Source organism: Pezoporus wallicus, unplaced genomic scaffold (assembly GCF_028554395.1).
Source record: "Pezoporus wallicus isolate ANWC-B61680 ecotype Strahan unplaced genomic scaffold, APGP_CSIRO_Pwel_v1 contig_5542, whole genome shotgun sequence".
NCBI classification, from domain to species: Eukaryota; Metazoa; Chordata; class Aves; order Psittaciformes; family Psittacidae; genus Pezoporus; species Pezoporus wallicus.
Genome location: NW_026640165.1, coordinates 1,284,745 through 1,310,177, shown reverse-complemented (window position 1 = coordinate 1,310,177; position 25,433 = coordinate 1,284,745). Strand labels below are relative to the sequence as shown.

The 25,433-nt window shown below is 41.9% G+C and overlaps 3 protein-coding genes across 9 annotated transcripts in view; 2 read left to right on the top strand and 1 right to left on the bottom strand.

The window, feature by feature from the left end:
• The window catches only part of ATXN7L1 (ataxin 7 like 1), a 112,931-nt gene extending 108,780 nt beyond the window's left edge, over positions 1–4,151 (top strand). For all 7 annotated transcript variants that reach the window (XM_057417882.1, XM_057417881.1, XM_057417880.1 and 4 more), the window contains one exon: positions 1,670–4,151. In XM_057417882.1, the coding sequence (XP_057273865.1) occupies positions 1,670–1,711 (42 nt within the window). In that variant the 3' untranslated portion in view covers positions 1,712–4,151. The remainder of the gene's footprint in view (positions 1–1,669) is intronic.
• A 7,421-nt stretch (positions 4,152–11,572) lies between these two features.
• On the top strand, positions 11,573–13,002 carry EFCAB10 (EF-hand calcium binding domain 10). The gene is made up of 4 exons (XM_057417846.1): positions 11,573–11,688; positions 11,805–11,969; positions 12,199–12,283; positions 12,704–13,002. The coding sequence occupies exons 1-4, from the start codon at positions 11,589–11,591 to the stop codon at positions 12,738–12,740; spliced, it is 387 nt and encodes a 128-aa protein (XP_057273829.1). The 5' UTR covers positions 11,573–11,588; the 3' UTR covers positions 12,741–13,002.
• Positions 13,003–13,438: 436 nt separating this feature from the next.
• Positions 13,439–25,091, bottom strand: RINT1 (RAD50 interactor 1). Its single transcript, XM_057417845.1, has 14 exons — positions 24,917–25,091; positions 23,759–23,954; positions 23,357–23,598; positions 23,029–23,202; positions 22,802–22,951; positions 21,635–21,791; positions 19,978–20,088; positions 19,559–19,784; positions 18,355–18,492; positions 17,691–17,890; positions 15,909–16,123; positions 15,076–15,256; positions 14,870–14,988; positions 13,439–13,674 (listed from the first exon to the last, which is right to left on the bottom strand). The coding sequence occupies exons 1-14, from the start codon at positions 24,922–24,924 to the stop codon at positions 13,461–13,463; spliced, it is 2,331 nt and encodes a 776-aa protein (XP_057273828.1). The 5' UTR covers positions 24,925–25,091; the 3' UTR covers positions 13,439–13,460.
• Between the last annotated feature and the right edge of the window lie 342 nt (positions 25,092–25,433).

Sequence of the window (25,433 nt, the reverse complement as noted above, 5' to 3'; positions counted from 1 at the left end):
ATCTGATAAATGCTTGTCACTGTCAAAACAAACCTGAGCTGTTTTGTTGACAACTTTCATCTCCAATCTAGTAACTGAATAGACTCAAAATAAAACTTCAGTCTAAAAGCGTGCTATAATATTTCTTTATAAAAGGCATTACTAATTAGGTAACAATAAGAGGATCTGCAAGTAAATGCTGTGTCAGTAAATACATTACTGGAGGAACATGAGCTCTTTTGTTTTTAATGTTCATGTTATAACCGTGGTAATCAGGGAGTCCAAGTTGAAGTGAGGTGTGTAGGCAGAGACAATCTCTGCTATATGCTGAGGTTCAGAGCTAGAAAATGAAGCAAGTTTTCATGAATGCAAGTCCAAACAACAGACTTTTAACAGTGCAGTTGAAGTAGAATTGCAGCTGTTAAGCTAAATGTGCTTGTAGAGCAGTTACTGGCCTGCCTCCCCTGTGCTGCCTGGTCAGGCAACCTGTTGGGGTTGTCTGCTGGTGCACAGGAGGAGTAAGAAGGGAGATTGTTGTCCCTTAGGAGAAGGGAGAGGGGTCCTTAATTCCATATGGGGTTGACTGACTGTGTGAGAGTGAGGATTTGGGAAGCTGCAGAAGGCTGTCAACCCAGCCTCGTTCAGACGTGGTCACCTGCATGCAGTCCTACTGGGAAAGGCAGCTTCCTGCTCACCTTCCAACCTAAGTGCTCTGAACCTTCCAAAGCAGCAGTGCTCTGAAAGTCACCTGCCATCTGTAACTGGGTGTTTCTCATTACTAAGTTGCGAGATAAAGGTGCCTGTGGCAGTTCTGGTTTCACACTAGTGGTTTCTTTCTGTCATTTGCTGCATCTGTGGAAGCCTCCTGTACTCTGAGGTACTCCTGTGGGGACTGGTGGAGTGTGAGGATAACTCTTGTGGGCCTGGCTGCTCTCTCCCATCACCTTAAACTTGGTCAGGTTAAACCCAGCAAATTGTTCTCAGTTCATGTTTAATGTGAATGTTGCTGCATCTGTTTGAAACCTGAATAGGGGCTTGTATACAGAAAAGCGTTGCTGGTTTTCCAACTGTTGTTGCTTTAAGTAAAAAAGATATTACTTTTCCCTACAAAAATTACTTGTTTTTTAACAAACATTAAGGGAATAGTAGTTTTATGCTCAAATTATTTGTGCCTGTTAATGCAAATTTTCACAAGCTTGTTTTCTCCAGTTTTTATCCTTATTCTAGGTTTGTAACTAATCAAGTGTTTTTGTCTTCATAGTGCCTGAATGTGTTAACACTTCAAGACCTCAGTATGTGGTGTTTTTTAAATACTGAGTAACTAGATCATTGTATTAAGGGAGGTGACAAGGTGTATGCTGTATGGGGATTCCTTCTGCATGGAAACATGCTGTGTAGAGGAAAAGATTCTTCAGAGTTGTCTGTTTAATTGTTCCTCTTTATTTGTAATGATACACCAAGTTAATGACCATGAGATTCACCAAAGCTTACTAAAAGCAGACAGTGCCAAAAGGAAATACGCTGTTTATTCAAAGCAGTTCCTTTCCTTAAATGTAATCAGTAAACAAGGAGGGAATTCAGTTCAGAGACTTGAAATAAATTCCTGCTCCGAGTTGTGTCAGATGTTATTAAGTTTTCTGTGCTAGAAGACATTCTGTGATTTTGAACCTGGCTCTGGTTTCTCTTCTAGAAGACGTCAAACCGGACTGGTAGAATAAGGACTCTTCCATGACAAGGAAAAGGAACCAGCCTATAATCTCTAGCTCTCAGCAGCCCCACGCCACAGGGTTTTTACTTTTCTATGTCCTGCAGATGGATTTAACCTTTTATGAATTTGTGGTTTTAAAGAGAATTAAATTTACAGACAACTGTAATAGTGATTTGTTTAGTTTTTCACTTGTATTTGCCACTGATCTGTGTGTTCTGCTTGGTTATGTTTCATGCCTTTTAAAGCTGTTAGCGTTGCAATGCTCCCTTTGTTTCTTACCAGAACACAACGGACATTCCAAGAAACAAAAGAAATCCAGATCATGATTTGAATTAATTTAAAGGATCTCCAAATGTTTTCATGAAATAAAAATTACAGTAATTCTGTATTTAAGCTTGTCCTATGGATAAAAATGGAGTGCATTTCTTAGTAACTTGCAAACAGCTGGGGCACTGCAACTTTAGGGACTAATCCTGACTGGTGCTTTGTACCTACAGCATTTAATAATTTCAATGGGAATTCTAAGTGTTCAGCCTCTTCCAGGATCAGGCTCTTAAGGAACCTCCACTTCAATCAATGCAGAGCGCATTTTTGCACCAAACTGTAGTTAACGTTATCAGGGGCTCAGTGTGTAACATCCCCGTATCCCGGTGGATTTGTAGACCCTCAAGATCATGGCACTTGATAACTTCAGTGAACAGTTTGGGTTTGCAAGGGCAGGAGTTGAGTAGATCGACTTGCATTAATAGAATTGCACTGACAGTGTTTCTTATAGGATTACTGAATAATTTTTTTAATAAAAGGTAGATTTTTTTTAATCAGGAAGCCAATACTGGAACAACAGAACAGAGCAGTTAATTTTTCTTTCTACAGTGTTAAAAGTGCACTTATATGCTGGTTTATTTACATCTTTGGTGGGGGGGTGGGGGGGAAGACGAGAGACTGCAAATAGGGAGATTATTACTACTTTCTTTTTTAAAAAAAGAAGGCTTAAGGCAAATTTTAAGGCTAAAAAAGTTGAAGCAATTATAAACAAGGTTGGACCCTTTGAAAAAAGTTTAGAAATATTCTTAAAGTAAATTTTTATAGTGTTAATTTTGTAATAATTTATGTTTTGCTATACTTCAGAGCTAACTGACCGCCATAGTTTCAGAAACAGTATGAAACTTAGGAAAGTTGAAGCAATGTTTATATTTTTAAGATGTTCTTTGAATTATGTTTTTATTGTACATTTCTTCAGACTGAAAAAAAAATGTGTACATATCTTGGTTATTTTTGCACAATTTTTGTCTCGTTCAGTTGTAGGAGCAGTGCTGTGTGGATTATTTTCTTTCTTTCCTTTAATTTATTTTGAGTTATAAAACTGCAGGAGTTTAAAAATCTCAGTCACAAAGTCATCCTCTGTAATCAATGAACTGCTATTTCTAGTCATTGAGGGAAAACAGTGGTTGGGAGATCCAGTGGTTGCTTCTGAGAAATAATGCTAATCAATGACTGAAGGAGCGATTTTGTATTTTTTAGGAAGCTTTAGCTCTATCCATGCATCTTTTAATTGGAAAGCTGGAAAATGGAGCCTGTCCTTTTGAATGCTGCTTAAATGTTTTTTCAACTGGCTTACACCTGACAGCATTTGAGGAGAGTTAAGTGTGAACTAAAACCCCATGGTGTTCTTTCATCATCAGAGAGTCATTATTTAATTCTATGGATCAAAAATTTCAGCCTGCAAAGTGAAATGGAAGTAAACATTGGGAAAAAAAATCCGGAGACAAACTGGACCAGCCTATAATGCATCCTTAGCGTAGCATTCACTCGGTAGTTCTTTTTCTTCCCCATTTGCCTGAAAATCGTGTGATTTGTTTCCAGCAATAGAGGCTCAGAAGCTTTGGTTGTTACACATTCGCAATGCATAGGCCCGTCAGCCATAAAAAGCGACTTGGATAACTTGTATGCCTTCTTTTGTATCAATGTAACAATTGTACATAGTGCTGATCGACCTTTGTAGAGAATAGTTTATACAGCATATTCTATTATTGCTGATTCTCAGTGAACTATTGTTTTAAAAAAAAGAAGAAAAAAAGAAATTTTTCTATTTACACCTTATATTTTGTTATGCTGTTGACCCATGGCACTTTAACAAAACTCTGTGGGTTTTGCATAGCTGGTCAGTCATGGGATATATTAAATAACTGTTGTTGCACAGAAATGAATTTGCACCTGCTATATTGTGCTTTCCTACTACAGATTTTAGAACCTTTTCCAGAAGACTTTTGAAGAAAGCATGTCCAATCATTCTAAGATTTAAAAAAATGCCATAACTTGTACAGCCAATTTCTTTTCTACAATCCATATTTTGTAACACTAAGTATTTTCATTCTTTGTCCTGCACCTTTATGTATTAGCAGTATCAAATAGAATTCATTCCATGCTTGTGATAATTGTAAGCAGAATAAATGTCTAAAGTAGGTGTAAATAGTAAATTCTATGGCTTACAGTTTAAAAGAGGAAAACCAGAACAAACGTATCTGATTGATACTGCCATGGTTCAGCACCGGGCCTGGAGATATTCTCTAGTGAGCGATTGTATTTTTTGGTTTTTGCTTTCTTTTGGTTTTTTTTTGTTTGTTTGTTTGTTTGTTTTTGGTTTTGTTTGTTTTTTTTTGTAACATGGCTTTGTAAATAAAATAATTTATATGTTTGTAAGAAACAGATGCGTTTGTCATTATTCATCTGTGCAGAGTGACAATGGTAGGTATCATATGCTGAAATACACTGTGCCCATAGCCAGCCCTGAGAACTTGACTGGTAGCACAAAGATCTGCCCAGCTCTGTACAGGGCTGAATTGCTCTGGATTACTTCTGACATTCGTTCCTCCAGTATGTCTGTTTTTATATGCCAGGACATGGGTGACAATCAGCTGCTGAGGGCTATGCGCTGATAAATCATTTTTCAATTCCTTTGCTTAACTGAATGCATTTTCTCATTCCTTATCAGTGTAGATGAACTTGGCTACAGCCACTGGAGTTAGGAATTCTCACTTCAGTGGGCAGTACAGATGTAAGACCAGGCTTTTTATCATTGTTGATACTGAAAATGCAACTTTTATCTAGGCGTTAAGATTCCTGTTCTGTGTAAAGCCTGTTCCAATAACAGATCAATGAGACTCAAATTGTCCATTGGGTTGTCAGCTCTGCAGAGAGGACTGCAATTCTTTCTCTCACAGCAAACCTCTCTTGCGAATCTGGGGAAGATACAGAATTCCATGTTCCTGCAGGGAAGATGCTCACAAATAAGGTATCATCTGTTCTAAAATCAAGACATTTGGACTGCAAGCTACATTTTTGTATGCATACACTGAGAACTGGCAGTGGAGGTAGAAAGCTGGGCCTGCAGTACAGGGAACAGTCTTCGGAGGAGAAAACTTTACCTTCTAGGTAAAGGTTTTTCTGTGATGCCTTGCATGTTCTGATGCCTGTCACAAAAGCTAATCCTGAACTTCCTCTTTACTGTCCAGTCTGTGCCTTGGTCTGCGCTGCCTATAGTTTGAAAACTTCTTTCTTTCGTTAATACTGAGTTTATCTTTCCAGTACAGAAAACCCCAACATCCTGGAGCAACAGCAGATACTGAAGCTATATCTGATAGAGTGGTCCCATGAAGAGTGACATTCTATTTGTAAGCTGCTTTGCTATTTCTAGCAGCCGACAGAAATTAAAGCAACAGCTAAGAGAATGGAATAGTGCAGCTGTGAGTTACGAGTTGCTTGCCCATGGCCGGCAAAGGCCGAAGACCACTGAAATTGTTTTCCAAATAGGAATCCAAGTAATTCTTTAGCGCTTGCAGGTTTGTTAGAATGATTCACAAGCTGTTCTCTAATTGGAGTTGGTTTCCCCCACCCTTTTTTGGTTATACAAGTATTTTGCTTGCAGCAGTACTCTTTACTCTTTTGCTTGTGTTATCCAACATGCCCTAAATGCCACCAGTTTCAGAGGGAAGCAGAACACACTGTAACTTTTTATTCGTTGCACTCTAGGTTTTGTGCTTCTGGTTTTACCACAGGACTATTTATTTTAGCAGAAAGTCATTGCTGTGTGCGCCCAGTATCTGTTTTACTCTTCCAGATCTGTCAGGATTCACAACTGGAAGAAATCCCAAATACTGATTCCAGAAATATTTGGAGGAGATTCATGCAATGGATTCAGATTTCAGAACACAAGAATGTTTATTTCGTGCAAATTTTTATGCTGGTTTGCTCCTTTAGTACCTCTTGAGAGCTACTACTCATAACAAGTACAGACCTCGTGTAGGGCATTCTTTCTGATGTAGATGAAAGACAAAGCTGTTATAATTCAGCAGCAGGTCCCTGTTTGCCTGTTGATTGGAGAATCCATGGTAGATGGTGTGGACGCTCTCGTTCTCATTTGTAAGGCACCACAAGTGACAAGGGCTGGATTCTTCTGTGTGTGGTTTTTAGTTGTTTATGGCTGACCTGCAGAGATACTGAGATCTGGTCTGTCATCTGCTCTCCCCACAGAAGGGAGAAGGGAAGCTTTAGGGAAGCTTCCCCTGTTTAGAGCGGATCTTGCCAAAAATAACAGTCAGGATGCAGGAGAACTTGATTTGTGGGTGAGACACCAGTAGGGATTTGAGATGATGCCAACACTCAGCTGTCCCTTTGCAGACTTCCCAAGCCTGAAAGACAAAATTGAATCTGGGTTTGATTAACTTGGAGCAGTTACTAATGTGGTTTACGTGACACCACAAGAGACCAGTTTTCCAGAGCAGTTGTCTAGCATGAACAAAGTGTATTTACAGAATGCTACAGGTGTAAAGGCCCATTGGTGTAAATGCAGTGAATGGCCATGATGAACTCATGAGTGAAGCCCTGCAAGTCCCATGTCTGTCAGCTGATTTCCAGCCTGAGCCCTGCTGAGGCAGAGGAGGAGGTGGTGACAGGGTAAGTAACCATCACTGCAGAAAAGACACCATCATAGTGCTGATTTGGAGAGCTGTGTCATGGGTAAGCAGACAGGTCACTGGAAAAGGATCACTCGGGCCCAACCTTCTAGCCTTTCCCACCACAGATACACAATATAGAGAGGCCTGTTGCCTTAGTTCTGAAGGTACTCTGCGCAGCCTATGCAAGAAACTTCTGATCAGCTCCACTCTTAAACTGCAAATATTTGCTTTCCTCTTTCTTTATTTTTGACCATATAATCAGCTGAGGGGGAGGGGTTGTCCTGTGTTTTGGGGCTTTTTGGTTGGGTTGGGGGGGGGGGTGTTTATGTTTTTTTTTTTTTAAACTTGCCTTGAGTTACTCCTTCCTTGTTAATTCTCTTTAGGAGTTGTGTTTGGACCACAAAGCCTGAGCAGTAATACCAGCACACTGGGCTTGCTGCTTCATTACCAAGGAGACACCAAAAAGGTGCAGAAAGCTGGTTTTCACTCATGTTATTTTGCAGAGACTTCCAAGACCTGCAGCTTCACCCTGAGCATGGATGCTTCTGAAGAAAAACATTCAAATGCTCCATTTGTGCTCCTTAACCTAGACCAAGCCAAGTGCATGCTTGAAATCAATGCGGACATCGGGAAGCGCTCCAAGACCTCTTTCTACTAGCTGCTTTTACACGGCACTGACTGAAGTGCTACCATTAAAAAAGACATGTGGAGTTATGGTCAAAAACAGGAAAAGACTGAGGCTACTGATCAGTAACATGAGCCTTTGGAGTCACATAACCCACACTTACTTTTGCTTCCTAACTGCATGCCCAGACTTTCTATTCACAGTGTTTCTCTTTGGACTGGGGATGGTCAGAGAAACTAAGGCAATGGAGATGGATCTCTGATCACTACCACCCTGTGTGGTGTGAACTCACTCTACAGACACTGCTAGAATAAGACTATCTGTGGTCTTAACAGCTGTAGACTCAGAGCCACATTTAAACAAAATTGCTGTGTATCTCAAAGAATGAAGGCTCCTGCAAAGCAACTTCTTATTCCTTTGCCTTCAGCAAGAGCATGGTTCTAGGATAAGAATTCCTTGGGTTTTCAGTGAACTGGGAAGTGGCTGGTTCTGTAAGAACTGTATCTCCTGATGCTAAACAAGCATTTTTGTAACCTCTGACTCGGAAACAGTGACTGGAAGGACTTTTCTACTTCCTGATAATTTCATTTTTCCATGTATGATTTTTGGTGGCAGGTTTAGTCTTTATTTTGCAGTTGACTGAAGAAAAAAGAAAAAGCCACTCACAGCTTAGTCTTACGACTGCAGGCTCTTGTTCTTGTGGGCTGGGCTGGCACCGCAGCAGAGGCACAAGTGATCCAGGCTACCTCTGTAGTACACCAAGGACAGCTTCTTGACAGAAGTGCTGCACAAGCTGAGTGGGGCTCTGCTAGACAAGCTGCTCATACATGAGGAAGGGCTGGCTGGGAACACTGACACTGGTGGCAGCCTTGGCAGCAGTGACTGAAAGCAAAGCTGAAGGTTCTAAGGGAAGTGAGGAAGTTGAATCATGACCCTGGGATTCAGGGGAGCAAATGTTGTCTCCTGTAGACATTTTGTTGGCAGAATCCCACAGAAGACTGCCCTAAAGGGCCCAAGGGAGCCAGCTGAAGCACAAGAACAGTCCAGTCCGACATGCAGGAAGTTGAGCAGACATGGGAGAAGGTCAGCGTGGCTGAATGGGGAACTCCTGACTGACATCAAATCCAAAAGGCAAGTATAGAGACAGTGGAAGCAGGGGTGGGCTGCACTGGAGGAGTACAGAAATGCTGCCTAGGCATGCTGGAGCAGAACTAGGAAAGCCAAAGCTCAGCTGGAGCTGGAATTAGTGAGGGATGTGAAGGACACTCTGTACCTTGACGTGGAAGGAAGGCTAAGTAAAATTGTGCCAAGTGACAAAGGACATGGAAACAACTAAGGTACCACTCGGTGCTGCCTTTGCTTCAGGTTTTAACTCAAAAGGTCTGTGCTCAGATCCTTGGGCAGAGGCTAGGGACTGAGGTGCTACCCACATAAGAGGAAGCCTGAGCTAAGGACTACTTACCCTGGATCCACGCCAATCTGTGGGGAAAGCTGGGCTTGATTCAAGGCTGCAGGCTGCTATCACTGCAAGGCTGCAATCACCCTTGAAAGATCACAGGGAACAGGGTTTCTAAGGACTGGGAAAAGGCAAAGACAATGCCCATTTTCAAGACAGACCCAGGGAGCTACAGGCTGCTCAACCCAACCTCAACCCCAGACACATTATGGAACAAGCTCTCCTAGAAGCCGTGTCCAAACAATGTGGATTTACCATGAGGAACCAATGTCTGACCAACCAGCTGGCTGCCTGTGATGAAATGACTGGCTCCAGGTACTGATCAGAGAGCAGTGAGTGGTGTTCGCTTTGACCTTAGCAAGGCTTTGGCACCATCTGCTTTTGTATTCTTACAGTAAATTGGAGAGATAGGGATCCACGGCATGGACTGTGAGGTGGGTGGAAAATCAGCTCCACAGCAGGGCCTGGAGGGCCGGTGAGCTCTTTGAAGTCCAGGTGGTTGGTTGTTGCCAGTAACATTCCTCAGGGGTTAATACTGGGCCAGATAATGCTGAAGGATTTCACTGCCACCCTGGATGCTGGGATGGATTGCTAACTCATGGGTAACAACAGATAGGGGGTAGGGAGGTGATTGATACAGTAGGGGCAGGGCTGTCCTTCAGGGAGCTCAACAGGCTGGAAAATGGGGCTGACAGGAGCCTCGCTGTGTTCATCAGAGACAAATGCAGTGTCCTACACCCGGGCAGGAGGCACAGTCCTGTGTCACCAAGTGACTGCAAGAAGAGGGGCCAGTGGATGAGCTGAACATGAATCAGAAAGGGGTCCCTCACTGTGCTGGCACCACAGCCTCACACAGCAGTGAGAACGTGGGCAGCAGTCAGAGGAGCTCACTGTCACCTGCTGCTCCTACCCCTTGTAAGCCTGCACCTGCACAACTGAGGCCAGTTTGGGCCCCCGTGGTAAAGATGCAGCACACTGGAGTGAGGCTGGGGAGTGATACCAACACGATCAGGAGCTGAAGCATACAATGTATAAGGATATGCTTAAGAACATTAAGAAGGCGAGAGGGGTCTGAGTGCTGTCTTCAGCTACAAGATGGGTAATTGTAGAAAAGATGGAGCCAGATGTAGATAATAAATACATGGTTCATTACCAGAACATTTTTCAAGGAAATAAATTGGGCTTGCTTAGTGAAACAGATTTTTTTTTAAATACTCTTCCTAGTTGTAAATTAAATTGGGGTTTGCTCTTAGTGATTCTTTTGAACCATTCCTCAGAGAAACATACCTCAATCTGCAATTCCTGTGTTTATTCATAGAATTCCAGCCTTCAACATACGTATTTAATACTGGTTATCTTTGTTGACCACTAAAGGAGAAACTTCCTTTGCCAGATGCTGTTTTCCCTGTCCCAAACTGCCTTCCTACCTTTCTCTCCAGTCTTTCACTTGCTTCTTCCTTTCCTGTCTCTCTTCCCACCCTTAGGTTCCCATTTTCTTCTTCTCTGTTCCTCCTCTCTGCCCAGCTCAAGCTTTACTTTCTTCTCCACACTTCAATCTGCACTTTCTCCATCACTCTTTAGGACAAAACCTTTGCAAATCCTATTGAAGGGCATAGAAAAGGCAAGTGCAGGGACGGATGCCGTACCTATGAATTGCACTCCTTGGGACATGCAGGTTTCCATCACTGCCAGGAAGCTGTCAAGCAAGGTAAGTTACGAACCTACAGTTCCTCCAGCACTCATTAAGGCTGGAAGTGGTTAATCAGTTTAAAACACTACAGGGCATAGCAGAACACGGCTGCGCAGTCTCTGCAGCTTTGGATGCTGCCTTTCTCCCACACTTTCTCTAAGGAATCAGAAAAGGTGAATTCTATTAATGTCTCGTGGTATTTTAGTTCTGGCAAATAGTTCAATACACGTAGTGCTAGACTTTTCACAGGAATGCTGCTTTTCTTTGCTATATGCTCATTTATCATTGTCTATTTTTATTTGGTGGCAGATGGCAATGTCTTTGTGGAGTTGCTTGATTTACTTTTTTTAGTGGGACACAATTATCTTTCTCCTACTCACACAGGGTAGCACCACAAAAGGCTCTTCGGTGTCTCTTCATCAGGCTGTGCTGCGAGTCTCAACAATGACTGTTAAATGTAACCTTTCTTAGTTGCTAGTGAGTGGTTTTGCGTTATCGTACCAGTGGTCATGACCGGGCTTGGAGCAACCTGCTCTAGAGGGAGGTGCCCCTGCCCGTGGCAGGAGTTGGAACTGGATGAGCTTTACGGTCCCTTCCAGCCCAAACCGTGCTCTGATTCTACGGTTCTATGACTCCGCTGAGCACGCACAATCAATCACGAGGTGACAGCTGAGCAGCTCGCTGTCCTCCCGCAGGTGCTGGGATTGACCAAGTCCGCCCTTAGCAAGGGAGCCCAGGCAGGGGTCGGTGGATGGGTGGGAGCGGAGGGTGCTGCGTGCACCACCGCCTGCGGCGGGAAATGCGGATGAAGGCGACAGACTTGCGTAAACTTTAAAAACAGCAGCGTGCGATTCGCATTCCCTCTGCAGGAGCGCGGCTGCGGCGCACGCCGGTAACGCGCTGGGGGAGGTGCTTTTCTGTCCCGGTGCTGACTTCTGCGCGAGTCAAGTTTCTGCTTCCCACTTCCCACCCTCTGGAGCGGGGCTGCGCCGTCAGCAACGCTTAGTGCCCCCAGGGCCTCGCCTCACTCCCCGCGAGCCGAGCCGAGCCGCAGCTCCGGCTCCTGGTTGCCCGTTTCTCCGTGTGCGATGAGCTCCGGCTCCCGCCCGCCCTCACCTCAGCTCAGGCAGGCCGGGGCGGGGCGGGCTAACGGCCCGGTGTCCCAGCAACGCGGCATGGCGGCGGGCGAGCAGCAGGGCCGCGACTACCTGCAGCGGCACCGCATCGCCGAGCTGCTGCACCGCCTCAGCGCGCTCGTGCTCTACCACAGGCCCGGTGGGCGCTGCGGGGCAGGGCGGCGGGAGGATTCGGGCGGAGGGAGGGGACTCGAGGCCTTCAGGCAGGCTGCGGCTGAGGGCCCTGTGTCCGTGCGCTGCGTTGGTTCTTTGCAGACAGGCCACGCGAGTTCCTGATCCAGGCGCTGGAAAAGGTGAAGGCCGGGCGGCGAGCCGAGGGCGAGTACCCGAACCTCATGGACGAGGACAACGTGGTCGCCATGTTCGGCCTGCTGGATGTGGTGGGACAAGGCCACATAACGGCAGCGCAGCACAGGGAAGGCGCGTACCGAGTAACTGTCTCTATCTGCACTGAATCGTTAACACAGTTTCAAAGCTACACCCAGGTTTATTTTGTATGCGCCTGCACATCTCCGTGTGTGCAACCTGAAAGTTAGGAAAGTTACATATTTTTAAGTTACCTGTTTACCTTTTATTATACCTAGGTCACTTCAAGCTGTTAGGCAAGTCTTTGAGGTTAATTTGGGAAATTCTCTTTCCTTAACTCTAGCTCTTAAAACTTTGGGACTGCCCACTGAGGATCTACAGATTGAAGACAATGCAATTATCACACTGGATGTATTCACGCAGGAAGTGTAAGTTTAGCTGAAAGAGCTCCTCTGGGTGGGGGATATGCACAGGGGATAATTAACTGAGATTCATTTTGATAAAACTATGTAATTTAAAGGATTAAAGGGGTCAGTCAGTGACCAACGTGACCCAAACCCTGCTCTGCAGTTTCCTCAACGCAGACCTCTCACTCACCTGCCCCTCAGGTCAGAGAGATGCCATCAGGTGGCCCAGGGGGTCAAATCCTGATTTAGAAATGTGAAACAGTAAGGCAGCATTGCAGGGGTGGTACCACAACTGTAGGTGAAACAAGCTTGGAGTTATAATGATTTCTCATGTCAAGGCATGGTTCTAGGGGCAATTTCTTGGTAACTGTTGCAATCTCTGAAAGGAATCCACATAATCTCAGTGTTATGTGACTAACATTTTCTTTTTTTCTGTCTTAGTAAGAAAAGGATGCTGGAGAGCTGGGCTGTGCATTAGCTTCAGTCTGCTACATGTATTAAAAAAGGCATTGTGCTCACGTCTTTCCTGGTTTGGCAGCAGTGGAGAGCTGATTTAAGCAGTACCCTCTTTTTCTCACCCGGCCCTATCAGAGCAACCACCTGAAAAGGACCAATGGCAAGAACTTGTTCATGATTACCACCTCATGGAGGGGTGGCGTTTGTGAATTGCTTTTATTAATACACCACCACATTTATGTAATTTTTAGGGAGAAAGTTGTAAAAAAATAATTAGGATGAATAAAGACAACCCATTAACGTAGTCCTTTGTTCCTACCTTCTCTGTTCAAGTTTATACACATTTGAATACAGAACACCTATTACCTGGGCTGTAGATTTGTAAAACATCTGTGTTCAAGTGAAGGTAGATCAGTTCACAGGGAAGAGCTCCTACATCATTCATACACAGGTGTACTTAAAGCACACACATTGGCAGGGCAGACATACTCCTTCACGATGAAGCCAGTTTTAGCTTTTAAGTGTACTGGGAAAGTGGCTGTAGAAACGATCTGTACAGTTGGAAACCAAGGGAATCCCATTCTGATGTGGTTTTAAAGGTGAATACAACAAGGCATGAGATGAAACCAGTCACTCAGCATACAGTATTTTGAAAACAGGAAGCATATTACAACATACTTGTTTTGCTTTTGTTTGAAACAAGCAGCATAGACCAAGCTCTTAACCACTGCTGAAGAAGTCTTTATTTTCCCGTGTTTGGCCAACTAGCTCTCAAGTTGAGAAGAATCTCAACATCTTGTTGTGCTAATTTGTAAACTCCAAGTTCATTTAGTGCTGCTGTTGCAGAGGGCTGGTTTGGCTTGAATGTCTCATTGTCTGCAGCCGACTGCAGTACATCCTTCAGAAGCAAGGCAGAACCAACATTCAGGTTCAGGATAATGCAGGCTTCTTTTATGCTAGAGGGAAAAAGAAGTTATATGGATTAATATAAGAAGCACCCATGAAATACACTTTATTCTGTGCACACAGTGATTAACAAAAACATCCCCATGGACTTCTGAAAAGGCTCAAAAGTATTGAGCTGAAAAGTATGGCTTAGATCAAGGCAGTGTACTTGTTCACACTGTCTAAGCCTTTTCCCTCATGTATGTGTATTTCCTAAGCATCAGTGTTTTGCCTCCCAGTTCTCTGCATGGCTTTTGACTCTTTCTTCCACCAGCATTACAAATAGAAAATAGAATTTACCACTTAACCTGTCTACCTATCCCTATCTGCGTTTTCCCCTAAGACAATTAGCACCTTCTTACTCAGCCTATTTTAAGAGCACAGTTTAACAGACAGTTGCTGGAATCTGAACATTTTCCCTAATTAATACCATCAGGGAGCAAACAGATCCCCTGTCTTTGTCACATTGTTTCTAATCTAAATATGACAGAGCCGCCGTGTACCCATTGTGCATTACTTTTTATGGTTCCTTTGTGCATCTGTTTCCTCTTATGCTGGGAGTAATATGTACCAACTACCTTTATAAAGGTGATGTGCTCAAGAAAGACTTAAACCTGGAGATGCTACGTGAATGTTCCAATTAAAAATGCCAATATGGAATCTTTGCCTTCCAAGTGTTAAAGACTGAATGCCATGCTCCATACTGATTTGAAAACACTAAGATTTATGCCCCAGTTAGCCCAGAAGTTTAGCACTGGACTCTCTAACTGACTGAGTGCTATTTAAAAATGACTATCCACAAAGAAGGCAGCTGCTTCTCATCAATGAAAGCAACTAGACTGCTATGCAATTCTGAGCAGGACTGTAGTTTAAAGTAGTCTTTCTTCTACCAATAAAGTTTAGCGTTGTAATTACATCTTTGAGTAGTTTCTTGGGCCCTGGTTTCAGAAGTCTGTGATATTTATATTACTTCCATAAGTTATCTAGACATCCTAACTGCACAGAACACCACATGCCACAGCCCGCTGCTGCCTGAGTACATGGCGCAGAATCAAAACCTTCCTGGTTGTAAACACTGGGAAGCACAAACGATCCAAATGTTTTAAGTGTGAATCAAATCTAACTGAAAAACTCTTGGTGATACATAGAATGTGTATTCATCTGCACATTCACTTTTGAAATACCAACAGAAGTTTGCCTACTTACTGCTTGAAGTAGTTTTCTGGCCTCTTGCAGTAGTGTGAAAATAAAGGGAACAGATTCCTACTCATGTCAAATTGGAGCTGGGCTGCTCCTCCTTCATTGAAATGATTTGCCATAATTATCTGCAAACACAGAGAGGTGCACCCACTGTTTAAAGCAGTCACTGACACCCACCTGCACTGCAGAGCTCACGTTTTGCTGATACCTACTTCCTGATAGATGTATATATCCACTTTCTCCGCAAGCATTTGCCAGAAAACCTTGAACAGTGAGTGGCAGAGCTGCTGTTCCAGTTGTAGTAAGCGGTCTCGCAGGGTCAGCAACATTGGGCAAGCTGTGCTTGACAGGGACATCACTGCTTGCTCTGCTTGAGATGGCAAAGACAACCACCTGAAAGAAATCATCACAAGTCATTACAATGAAGTTATTCATATTACAACAGCTGCAGGTAAAATTATCCTTTAAAAAAAATCTTTCCTACTTACAATGGTTCAGAGATTTCTCCTTTCCCATTTCAAATCTAACAGCAATCACAGTCTACTGCTATGTTTAAATTTCATTTAATATTAAACTCATGCTGGAGTTATCAATCTCTGAACATGCCATTCACAGAAAACCCCATCTAATCTAGAAAATCATGGAGGATTTGTATGCCTTTAATGAAGTACTTCAGAAATCCTACTCCAGAGCAAATGTTCAAGAAGCCCTGTGAGCCTGGGACGACAGAACAGTTATTACAGGCCTCTTTGTACTTAACTCTTTAGTACTACTACAAAGAAAGTAATTCTTGTCCAAACTAGAGGGATCCAGAATGCTTCCCAGGGTATTTAAGCTAATGCACCTACTAACTCAGGAACTACTTTAGAAAACACATTAAAATAAAGTAAGTGTTAAACAGAAACATTACCAAACTTGCTACCCTGTGCCACTCATACTCAGGAAAATAAGTGTGCCTGTTACCTACTCCTGCCTTTATTTACCTCGGTATTTTTCACAGGAAATAATACTGTAATATGGGAAGAGAGTAAACAGATGGAATCACCTCTCTTTTTTGTACAGCTTTGCAGCATCTTTGACCTCTCTGAAGACATGATCTACCTGGCGAGTCAGCATGTCATGCTTCAGGCGTTCCAGGAGGTTAATCATTTCATCAAAGACAGAGCTCTCCATCGAAGCCAGCTGCCCTAGCTGGAGCTTACTGACAGCATTGCTTTCCACGCGAACCTCCAGCTCGGCCTGCTGAAGCTGCAAGAAGAACTAGAGAAACAAGTAAGTTCTGAATACCTCAGAAAACAACCCTACCATTGGAACTTTCCATTGGTACTTTAATAGACACAGCTCTAGAAAACACTCTCTGACACATTTATAAACTTAAAAGTCTAAAGATTTTAAAAACACTTTCTTATCTTTTCCCTTGGCTCTGATTTAGTGAAAACCAAAATATGGTGGTTTAATCCTAGTGGTTTGTCCTAGTGGAATTGATATGAGTTTCAGGTACAACAGCCAATAGGTAATGGGAATAGAGCTAAAGAAATACTAAAAAGGTATTTTAAGATTGACAGCAGAATGCTTTTAAAAGAAAAACCGATTTTGTCCTTTTCAATGTTTGCAAATGTAACCTAGAAGCTTTGATTATTTCTAAAACAAATTACAATTATTCATTAAATCATAAATTTGCTGGGCTGACAACAGAAAGAAATCAGAATGTAATGTGACATAATGGTAACAAAACTATGGGCCGGTAACTTCTTGGGTTTGCTTTTAAGCAGATCAAGACACTTAGGTAGACACAGCTGTACAGCATGAAGGCTGCTGTCCTGCCAAGTCAAGATTATCCACTGCTAGAGCCAAAGCTGCCTGTGAAGACAAAAAGAATTTGGAGGCTGCCATCTTGCGTTGCACAATACCTATTTTTACACACATCATATGTAACAGGAGTTTTTGACCTTTTGTACCCATAACCATCGAAAAGCTGAAATGCAACAGCATAGCCATGCTGCCACGAGGCTATTATCACAGAATCACAGAATGGTTTGGGTTGAAAAGGACCTTGAAGCTCATCCAGTTCCAGCCCCTTGCCAGGAGCAGGGACACCTTCCACTAGACCTGATTGCTCCAAGCCCCATTCAACCTGGCCTTGAACACTGCCAGGGATGGGGCAGCCACAGCTTCTCTGGGCAACCTGTGCCAGGGCCTCACCACCCTCACAGGGAAGAATTTCTTCCTAACATCTAATCTAAATCTCCCCTCTGTCAGTTTAAAGCCGTTCCCCTGGTCCTATCACTCCATGCCTTTGTGAAAAGAAGTCCCTCACCAGATTTCTTGTACCAAAATAACCAGTTATCAGTGAGTGACTTTTTTGAACAGCACCTGTAATGTGTTGCAAGGCAGATCCCCACTCTGGATCCATTTAAGCTAACCTGCCACAGGGATGGTTCAAGCATCATGCATAGGCTGCTGCACAAACCTCAGCATCAATGCTTTTAATACTTGTCAGAGATCTCCAAAGGCAACTTACTATTTTTTCACAATACAAAGCATGTAAAGGATATTACTTCTCTTGTCTGTTCAGATTATTCCATTCCCCAGGCTCTCTTTGCAATTCCCTAGAAAGTCTGTAATTAATGCAGCTTAGATCTCCAACAATAATCTGTCTTTATTTACACATCTTTTACGAAATCTGAATGTATATCTCATTCTGTTTTTGCAGTAATGAATTCTTATGAACACACTTGGAGAAACAGTGCTGAAAATAAAATATTTGTTATGAAACAAACATCCAAAGTCCATTTTTTTTATTTTTCCAAGTAAAACAATTACTCACTACATTGTCAGCCCAGTCTGCCAACACTGTTGCTATATAGTTAACAGCATTGAGGATCGCACAGTATCGGAATCCTAAGGAAGCTCTAGTCTCTTCCTTCATCACTTGAGTTAATCGTATCCTGAAATCATCAACTAACTCCTTCTGTAGGCCCAGGAACTGCAGTTTCCTGGAAGCTGTTGGAAGGTTCTTATACCTGTCTGGAAAGACATTAATAAAATGTTTTTAAGTTTTCCAACACTAAATAAAAGCTTTTCAAAAAGAAATACTCAAAAGAAACTTCCTTGCTCTTATATGTTCTGTTCCGAGGAAGCAGACATTACTAACTGGCTTCTAAACTGTCACAGAGTCAAAAGGAATAGTAGGATTTTTTGATAACTGCATTGTAACAAATTATATTCTCTCAAGTATAAGCAAGTTTTAATATGCTGATAATTTAACAATATGTTTTATATTTATTTAGTCAACGTGTCAGAAGCTGAAGATTGTTCATACGTGAGAGACTGGCCAAACTACAGCATGAACAGGAAAGTTTCTAGCAGATTACAAACATCACAACTTTGCAACATTATTTGGTGACTACTGTTCACAGTGGCTATCTGTGAGGTCTGTCAGCTGAAGGGTTTTTACTGTTCATTACAGTGAACAGCAGATTAGTAATTACCTGTTATAACTAACAGCAGAGTCATAAAAGTTTCAGCACAGTCTGGGACTTTCATTTCATCTACATCAGTGATGTCTTTGTACTGTGATACCCACGCAGCCTCTGATGAAAGCATGGAGTCCATTTTCTGAAGAGCAACTGAGATGCACACAAAACTTGTCAATTGTTCAAGTCTTTAAAGAGAAACATTAAACAAACAACAACAACCGAAAAAGAAAAAAATCTAACACACCCCCCTCCCCTCTAAAATATATAAACATTTATATTATCTCCAGTAAGTTGAATTTGACATTTCGGGGTTGTAAAAGCTACTGGTGACTGGCTTTGTACAAACCAGCTTCAATGTATCTGTATTTGCAATACTGTTAACAGCTACATCACAGCTGACTGGAGGGGGTTGTTTGGGTTTTTTTAATAGCTGGCTTGCTCCTTTCCAATATATTTCCTCTTAATTTCTCAAAACGTAATACCCTTTCCTTATTTCAATTTAAAGTCCAATCTCACATAAATACGTTTGTCTCAAACTAAGCCTACTGGATTCCATACAGCTTAGAGGCAAGAGTCCCACAACTAGAGAAGCACTATTAGAATCTAACCAATCTTTAATCAGAAATCATAGAATGGTTTGGATTGGAAGGAACCTTATGGATCACCCAGTTCCACCCCCCATGACACAGGCAGGGACACCTTCCACTAGACCAGGTTGCTCCAAGCCCCGTCCAACCTGGCCTTGAACACTGCCCAGGGATGGAGCAGCCACAGCTTCTCTGGGCAACCTGTGCCAGGGCCTCACCGTCATCATTGTGAAGAGTTTCTTCCTAATATCAAATCTAAATCTACCCCCTGTCAGTTTAAAGCCATTCCCCCGGTCCTATCACTACTTGTTTTTACAATAGCCATGACTTATACATAATAGTATCTGTTTTCTTCTTCAAATAAAATCAGAGGATCCATGCTCATGACTGTAAATCTAGACATATGACCCAAGTGTACGCTTTAAATGCTCAAAACACAAAGGAACTAACATTCTGACTTTTCTCATCAAATCTTGTTTTTAGGACACTATCACAGAGTACAAAAATACACATCTTATGTAGCAGCTCTGTCCAAGTGACTTATCCTATTTGAGAAGGCTGTTTGTATAAGCAAACGTACTTTCTGATTGGGCAATATAAAAGCCAACAAAATCCATTGCAAATCTTACATTTTTTTTCCACTGTTAGCCACCTTTGGAAGCAGGATTCTTCTGATAGAATATGCATGCAACTGGGCAAGCTGCTGAGATAACCATGAACGCTGTATAGCTCTCTCTCAAATAGAAGTACCTCATCCACAAGGTGACAAAAGAGCGTATCATCATACAACAGGCACAGAATATCAGCAGCCAGCTTCTCCAAAATCAGCATTACCAGAGCACGAGAGAATTCAAGCTTTTGAAATAAAAAAGTGAATAAAATGTCAGAGATAGGAAGTATTGACATGTGCAAACATGTACATAAACTGCTACTGGACTGAGTGAAGTCTCGCCATATACTCAGTGAAAGCAGTGAAGTGGGCTCACATAAGCATCTGTCAGAAGCTGACTTACACATTCATACATATAGAACCCATGGAAGTGCTCACCCCAGCATTCACTGAAGATCCTGCCTTGTCCAGAATTGGCTGGATTTTGTCATCAAGAAACTTTGCATGATTTCCAATCCACATGAGTACTTGTGTTAAATACCACTCAGGCTAATTAAAAAAAAACAAACAGAAATTATTAAATGCATCCAAACAACATTTATTCAAGTTATACTAATATATATTAAGACAAACTTACAAAAATACTAGTCTCTTCCCCTGCCTTCTCTTGATCTCAGATCACGCAAGCCTTTCACTGTGTTTTATTTAGCTTTGATTTTCCATAGAAGTTGCATCAGAGACTTATTTCTGGATGTGAATTGCTTTAAATGAACCAATTATTCTGTTTCTTCTCAAGCAAAACCTCCAATTTTATTATCTATCTATCTATCTATCTATCTATCTATCTATCTATCTATCTATCCATCCATCCATCCATCCATCTATCTCCCTCTTCTCTACTGCTTTCTTACTCACAGGCTCCTCTTTTCTGCTTCATATATTGCCTCCTGTGCTTCTTTTGTCTCTATTTCTCAGTACAGTGAGAAGGATGCACTCCTGAGAGAAATCTTCCCAGTAGCTCTGTTCTTACTGTCACTGTACCCAACCTCAACCCCACCTTCCCCCTGGAAGCAGGGAATCTATCAACTTCTCATTTCACATTTTAATGCCTTTAAGTTTTTTCAGTTTCCACACCTTAATATTCAGTCTGCGGTTTTTGATGACCTGATCTGACACTCAATCATCTGTAAACTTTTCTTCACAAAGTTTTTAGAAAAATGGCTGTTCACCTGCTTTTCTTCACAAATTTCATCTCTTGAACATCGTTTTCCCATTTGCTTATGAAATAATTTTGGTCATGTCTAAAAAACCCTCTTCCCCACTAATATATGTAACATCATTTGAAACAGGATTGTAGTAGCAACTATCAAGATCACAAATGTATTTACATTTACCAAAGGCTGTTAACAGAAGTTGTACAGTCTTGTACAGTCAGTACAACTGAACAGGTCTCAAACTCTGCTCCTGACATATTACTGCAGCATTAATGCATTGAAACCTATTCCAGTGATAGTTCTCAGACTAAAATCCTCAGTCTTTGACTGTAATTCATACAAAAAGTGGGTAAATTTCCAACTGATAAACTGGACATCTCTTGTTGTATGTCAATTAAAATAAACGTAACCCAGGAAACTAATTACGTATCAGTACTTTTAGACTAATCACATTTTATATACCAACAGTAGAATCCACCATGTTCAGTTACATGAAGGCAGCTAAACACAGTGCCAAGAATCAAAGCCCCAGCTTTTTACAGCCTTTGAGTGCAAAATGGTTTGCAAGGAGACAAAAAATGATTCAGAACTTCTGAAGTGCTAGGAGTCAGTCTAAGGGTGTCATAACACTTTGTAAAGGATCTGGGCAAGGGGGAAATATCACCTAGCCCAGAGAAAACGCTTGTGCCTCTGAAAGGTCTCTCTATGCTATCCTGGTATCTGCCCACGCTTATGTAGGCTCAAGAACTGCACAGTTTTGAAGAACCTTAATTTCAGGACAGAAAGTGTTAAAGCTACACAGTGTAAATACAGCAATCTAGCTGTTGCTTAACCAAGCAATTTAAAGAAGCCCAAACAGTCAAAACTGCTTTCTCCCATACCTTGTTTAAAACATTGGTTTGTTTATTTCCAGTGAAATGATACTTAAATCTCTTCTGAAGAGGATTCAGCATGATCTGTATTGGAAGGATTATTGGTGGCGATGGGGGTAAAGAGTACTTTTCTGGCAGCTGTTTAGGTTTGGTTAACAGTTCATCTCTAAGTTTGACAGTCAAGGATGAATGAAGACATTTTAATTCTTCCAACATCATCATTTCAATAAAATCAGTTTATAAAAATGAACATTTCTTAATTCTACATCATTGCATAATAGTGTCTTCAGCCAATCAGTACAATTACTCAGATATGAGGGATACACAAACACAGAAACCGACCACCATCAGTATCAAACACAGAGGCTATCCAACAGACACGTTTATTCATACTTGTTAAAGAAGAATAAAAGACTCACAAGAGTAATAAATGCAAAACATGATTTCCCATTTTCCTGTAATTGGTTTAAGGGACCCAGTGTGTGAGATCAAAACTGTTATCAGCCCAGGGTTGTGCAGAATGGCCTTGTATCTTCCCACTCCAGGATAAAAAAGAAAAGTCACAATCACTCCAGGAAAAACTGCTTGGTTGAGCCTTGGCTATGCTTTACTTAATTCACAAAATAATGGAACTGAAGGAGCAGCAGTGCCTCCTGATTGACCTCAAAGGGAGACTCGTGAAGCTGCACAAGGAAAACCTTTCTCTAGTCTCCCCTTTTTGCAGTCTACTTCCAAGACATGCACCTTTAGCTTTCCCTCTTTTCCTTCTGGGATGGGACATATTGAAGTAATTAAGACTGATTTCAAATAAGGCTAAGAAAAGCATTAATTGTGTAAAATAAAACATACACCACCTTTTTATATTTTTTTTTCATTAACATGGATAACCTTACTGAAGCATGCAAGGCCTCATCCTCACCAAACCTGAACTGTCAGCTACCAGGAGATCACTACATTTGATGACTTGGAGGTACAATGTTGCTACTGCCAGAACTTTGGCACCTATCACTTTCTAAACAAACAAACAAAAAACATTCTAACATTAATAACAAAGTAACATAATTGAAATTATCTTGTTTTTAGGGAGAACAAACTTCAATAATCCCCCTTGAGAACGTGCATATCTCAATGTTTATTATCCTTGACAAAATACACCACAGCTACTTAAAAGGATACGAGGTTTGCAATTTCAGAAGCTGACAAAACAGCATCTCCAGGTTGTTGTACACATCAGGAGCACTGGCTGGGGCAGGAAGACCAAATGCCTGAGACTGTGGTGGCCCCACAAACGGCCAGGAAAGCTGGGCTAGGACCTCTTCAAAGTCACTGCAACACAAGATAAGTCCTCTAACACACACTTACAGCACAAGGCAAAGACAAGGGAGTGAGAGTGCATCTCCTACCTCGACAGCTTATCCTTCAGAATTTTATGCCAGAATTTAACAGTGGATCTCATAAAAGCAAGCAGGTGCGAGCAAGATGACTCCTGAAGTTTAATATCCAGTTCTGCCATGAATGCGAGAGTACTGGCTGCCTCTGGAACATTGTTGGTCATGAGGTATTGCTGAATGCTATCACTATAAAATACAAGAAAATCAAGGCCAAAAATTCATTAAAGGTAACAGAAAATAATCATTTATATGTTGAAAAATGAAACTTTCTCTAATCTAAAACATTTTAATGATGGACAAGCTAGTCTCAGAACACACAAGCAGTACACAGAAACTTCACCTCAGCTCTTCTATTCGTGAAATCCATTTAAGATAGGCCAAGTGTCGTTCAATCTCTTCCACTTGACTAATCAGTACATGGAGCTCTTCCATCCAGGGCTGAGCTTTCTCTAAGTGGCTACTGATTGACTCAGATAGAAGCGTTTCTTCCTCTAGAAGCCGACTCAGAGACTTTTTAGAATCTTCTGCATTCTTCAAGGCATTCTGAATTCTTTTAGGGACTTCTGATGAAACTGTAAGGACCTACATTCACAGAGAAGCATTGTGTCTGACACAGAAACACTGCACTATGTACAGTAATACCATTTCAGATATTAATACGATGCTTTAATGTAGTTGAGTTATTTAATCAGTCATAGACCATATACAGAAGGGTGGGCAGGGAGGAAAGAATGATGCTTACCTGTTCTTCTAACTGCTTTTTATTCTCAGATAGCTTATTGATAAGGTTGTCTAGCTTCCTCAGAGAATCATAGTCATTTCCAACTTCTCTTTCCACAAATTCAGAAACATAGTATGGGATATCACAGTGATCTAGATCTCTAGTGACTTCTTTCTTTCCAACAGCAATGGCTGCCATGTCTTCGTTCTCTGCAACACTGATCATACAATTTCTAATTGGTCACCACTAATAGAACACAAACAGCTATTCATCTACTGAGGACATGAATACCATGAAGAGCTGGGCACTTCAATGTAGACTGAAACTTAAATAAGCCAGTCAAGAAATATCCTGGACAATTTGCTGCCCTAAGTCTTAGCTGAGGTATGATAAAATCATGCTTACACATCCAAATGGTGATTTATCATACATTAACTACTGAAGAGAAACATGCCTGTTAATTTCTTCCTTCCCCTAAAGCGTGCATGTCGTGGTTTAAACCCAGTCAGGTAACTCGTTCGCTCACTTCCCCCCTTTCTTGCCCTCCCCCTGCTCCTGGAGGGACGGAGAGGAGAATCGAAAAGAATGCAACTCCCACGGGTTGAGATAAGAACAGTTTAGTAACTAAGGTATAACACAGATCACTACTGCTACCACCAATGATAATAATGATAAAGGAAATAACAAGGGAAGAGAATACAACACCTCACCACCAGCTGACCGATAACTCGCCCCCCAAGCCCGACCAAGCTCTGACCGATACCTCCTCCAACCCTGCAGTCTCCCAGCCCTTCCGGCTAACTCCCAGTTACATCCTGGGCATGACGTGCTGTGGTATGGAATACCTCTTTGGTCAGTTTGGGTCAGGTGTCCTGTCTCTGCTTCCTCTCAGCTTCCCCTCCTCCCTGGCAGAGCATGAGGCTCACAAAGTCCTTGGCCAAACCAAAACATCATTGTTATCAGCTCTGTTCCCGAGCCGAAAGTCAAAACACTGCACTGCACCAGCTACTGAGGAGGGGAAACATGACTGCTACTGCTGAACCCAGGACAGTGCATTTTATTAAAAACAGTACAATATATAGAGAGTTTGTCCATATGCAATATAGAGAACTTACGGAAAAATACTGGAAAAAGGTAATTTTGTAAAATACAAAGGAAGAGGACAACATTCTTCTTTACCTTTTCATAGTTTAGGATGTTCCAGAGATATCAACCGATTACTGACCTATTACTAGCAAAATATCCATTCAGGTTTTACAACGATTTGTGAAGCAAAAGCATCACTGAAATACACCGTGTGGGTTTTCTTATAAGTAATGGAAGAGGCATATGCTGACCCACAGTTTTGGCAGCATCCAGAGAAAAACGGACCTGAAATTGAGAGTACATGTATTGAGAAATTGAGATCATGTACAGTGAAACACCTGACTATGAGCACTTGGCTCGTTCAGTTCTCAACTTCCAAACCAGTATTTAAAAATTAAATGTATACACTTGCACATTATCTGCTACAAGCTTTAATAAAGCAAAAACTCGTATTAAACGAACAGTGAAGTGTAAAACAGTACAGCTGACGAGCCAAAGCTGGAGAAGCAATAGAGCACCAGGAAGAACAGACCGGGAGACCGAGTTAGGAGTGAATAAAGAAAACAAAGCAGTAAAAAGCACAATGCTGTTTGCAGCAACGAAAACAACA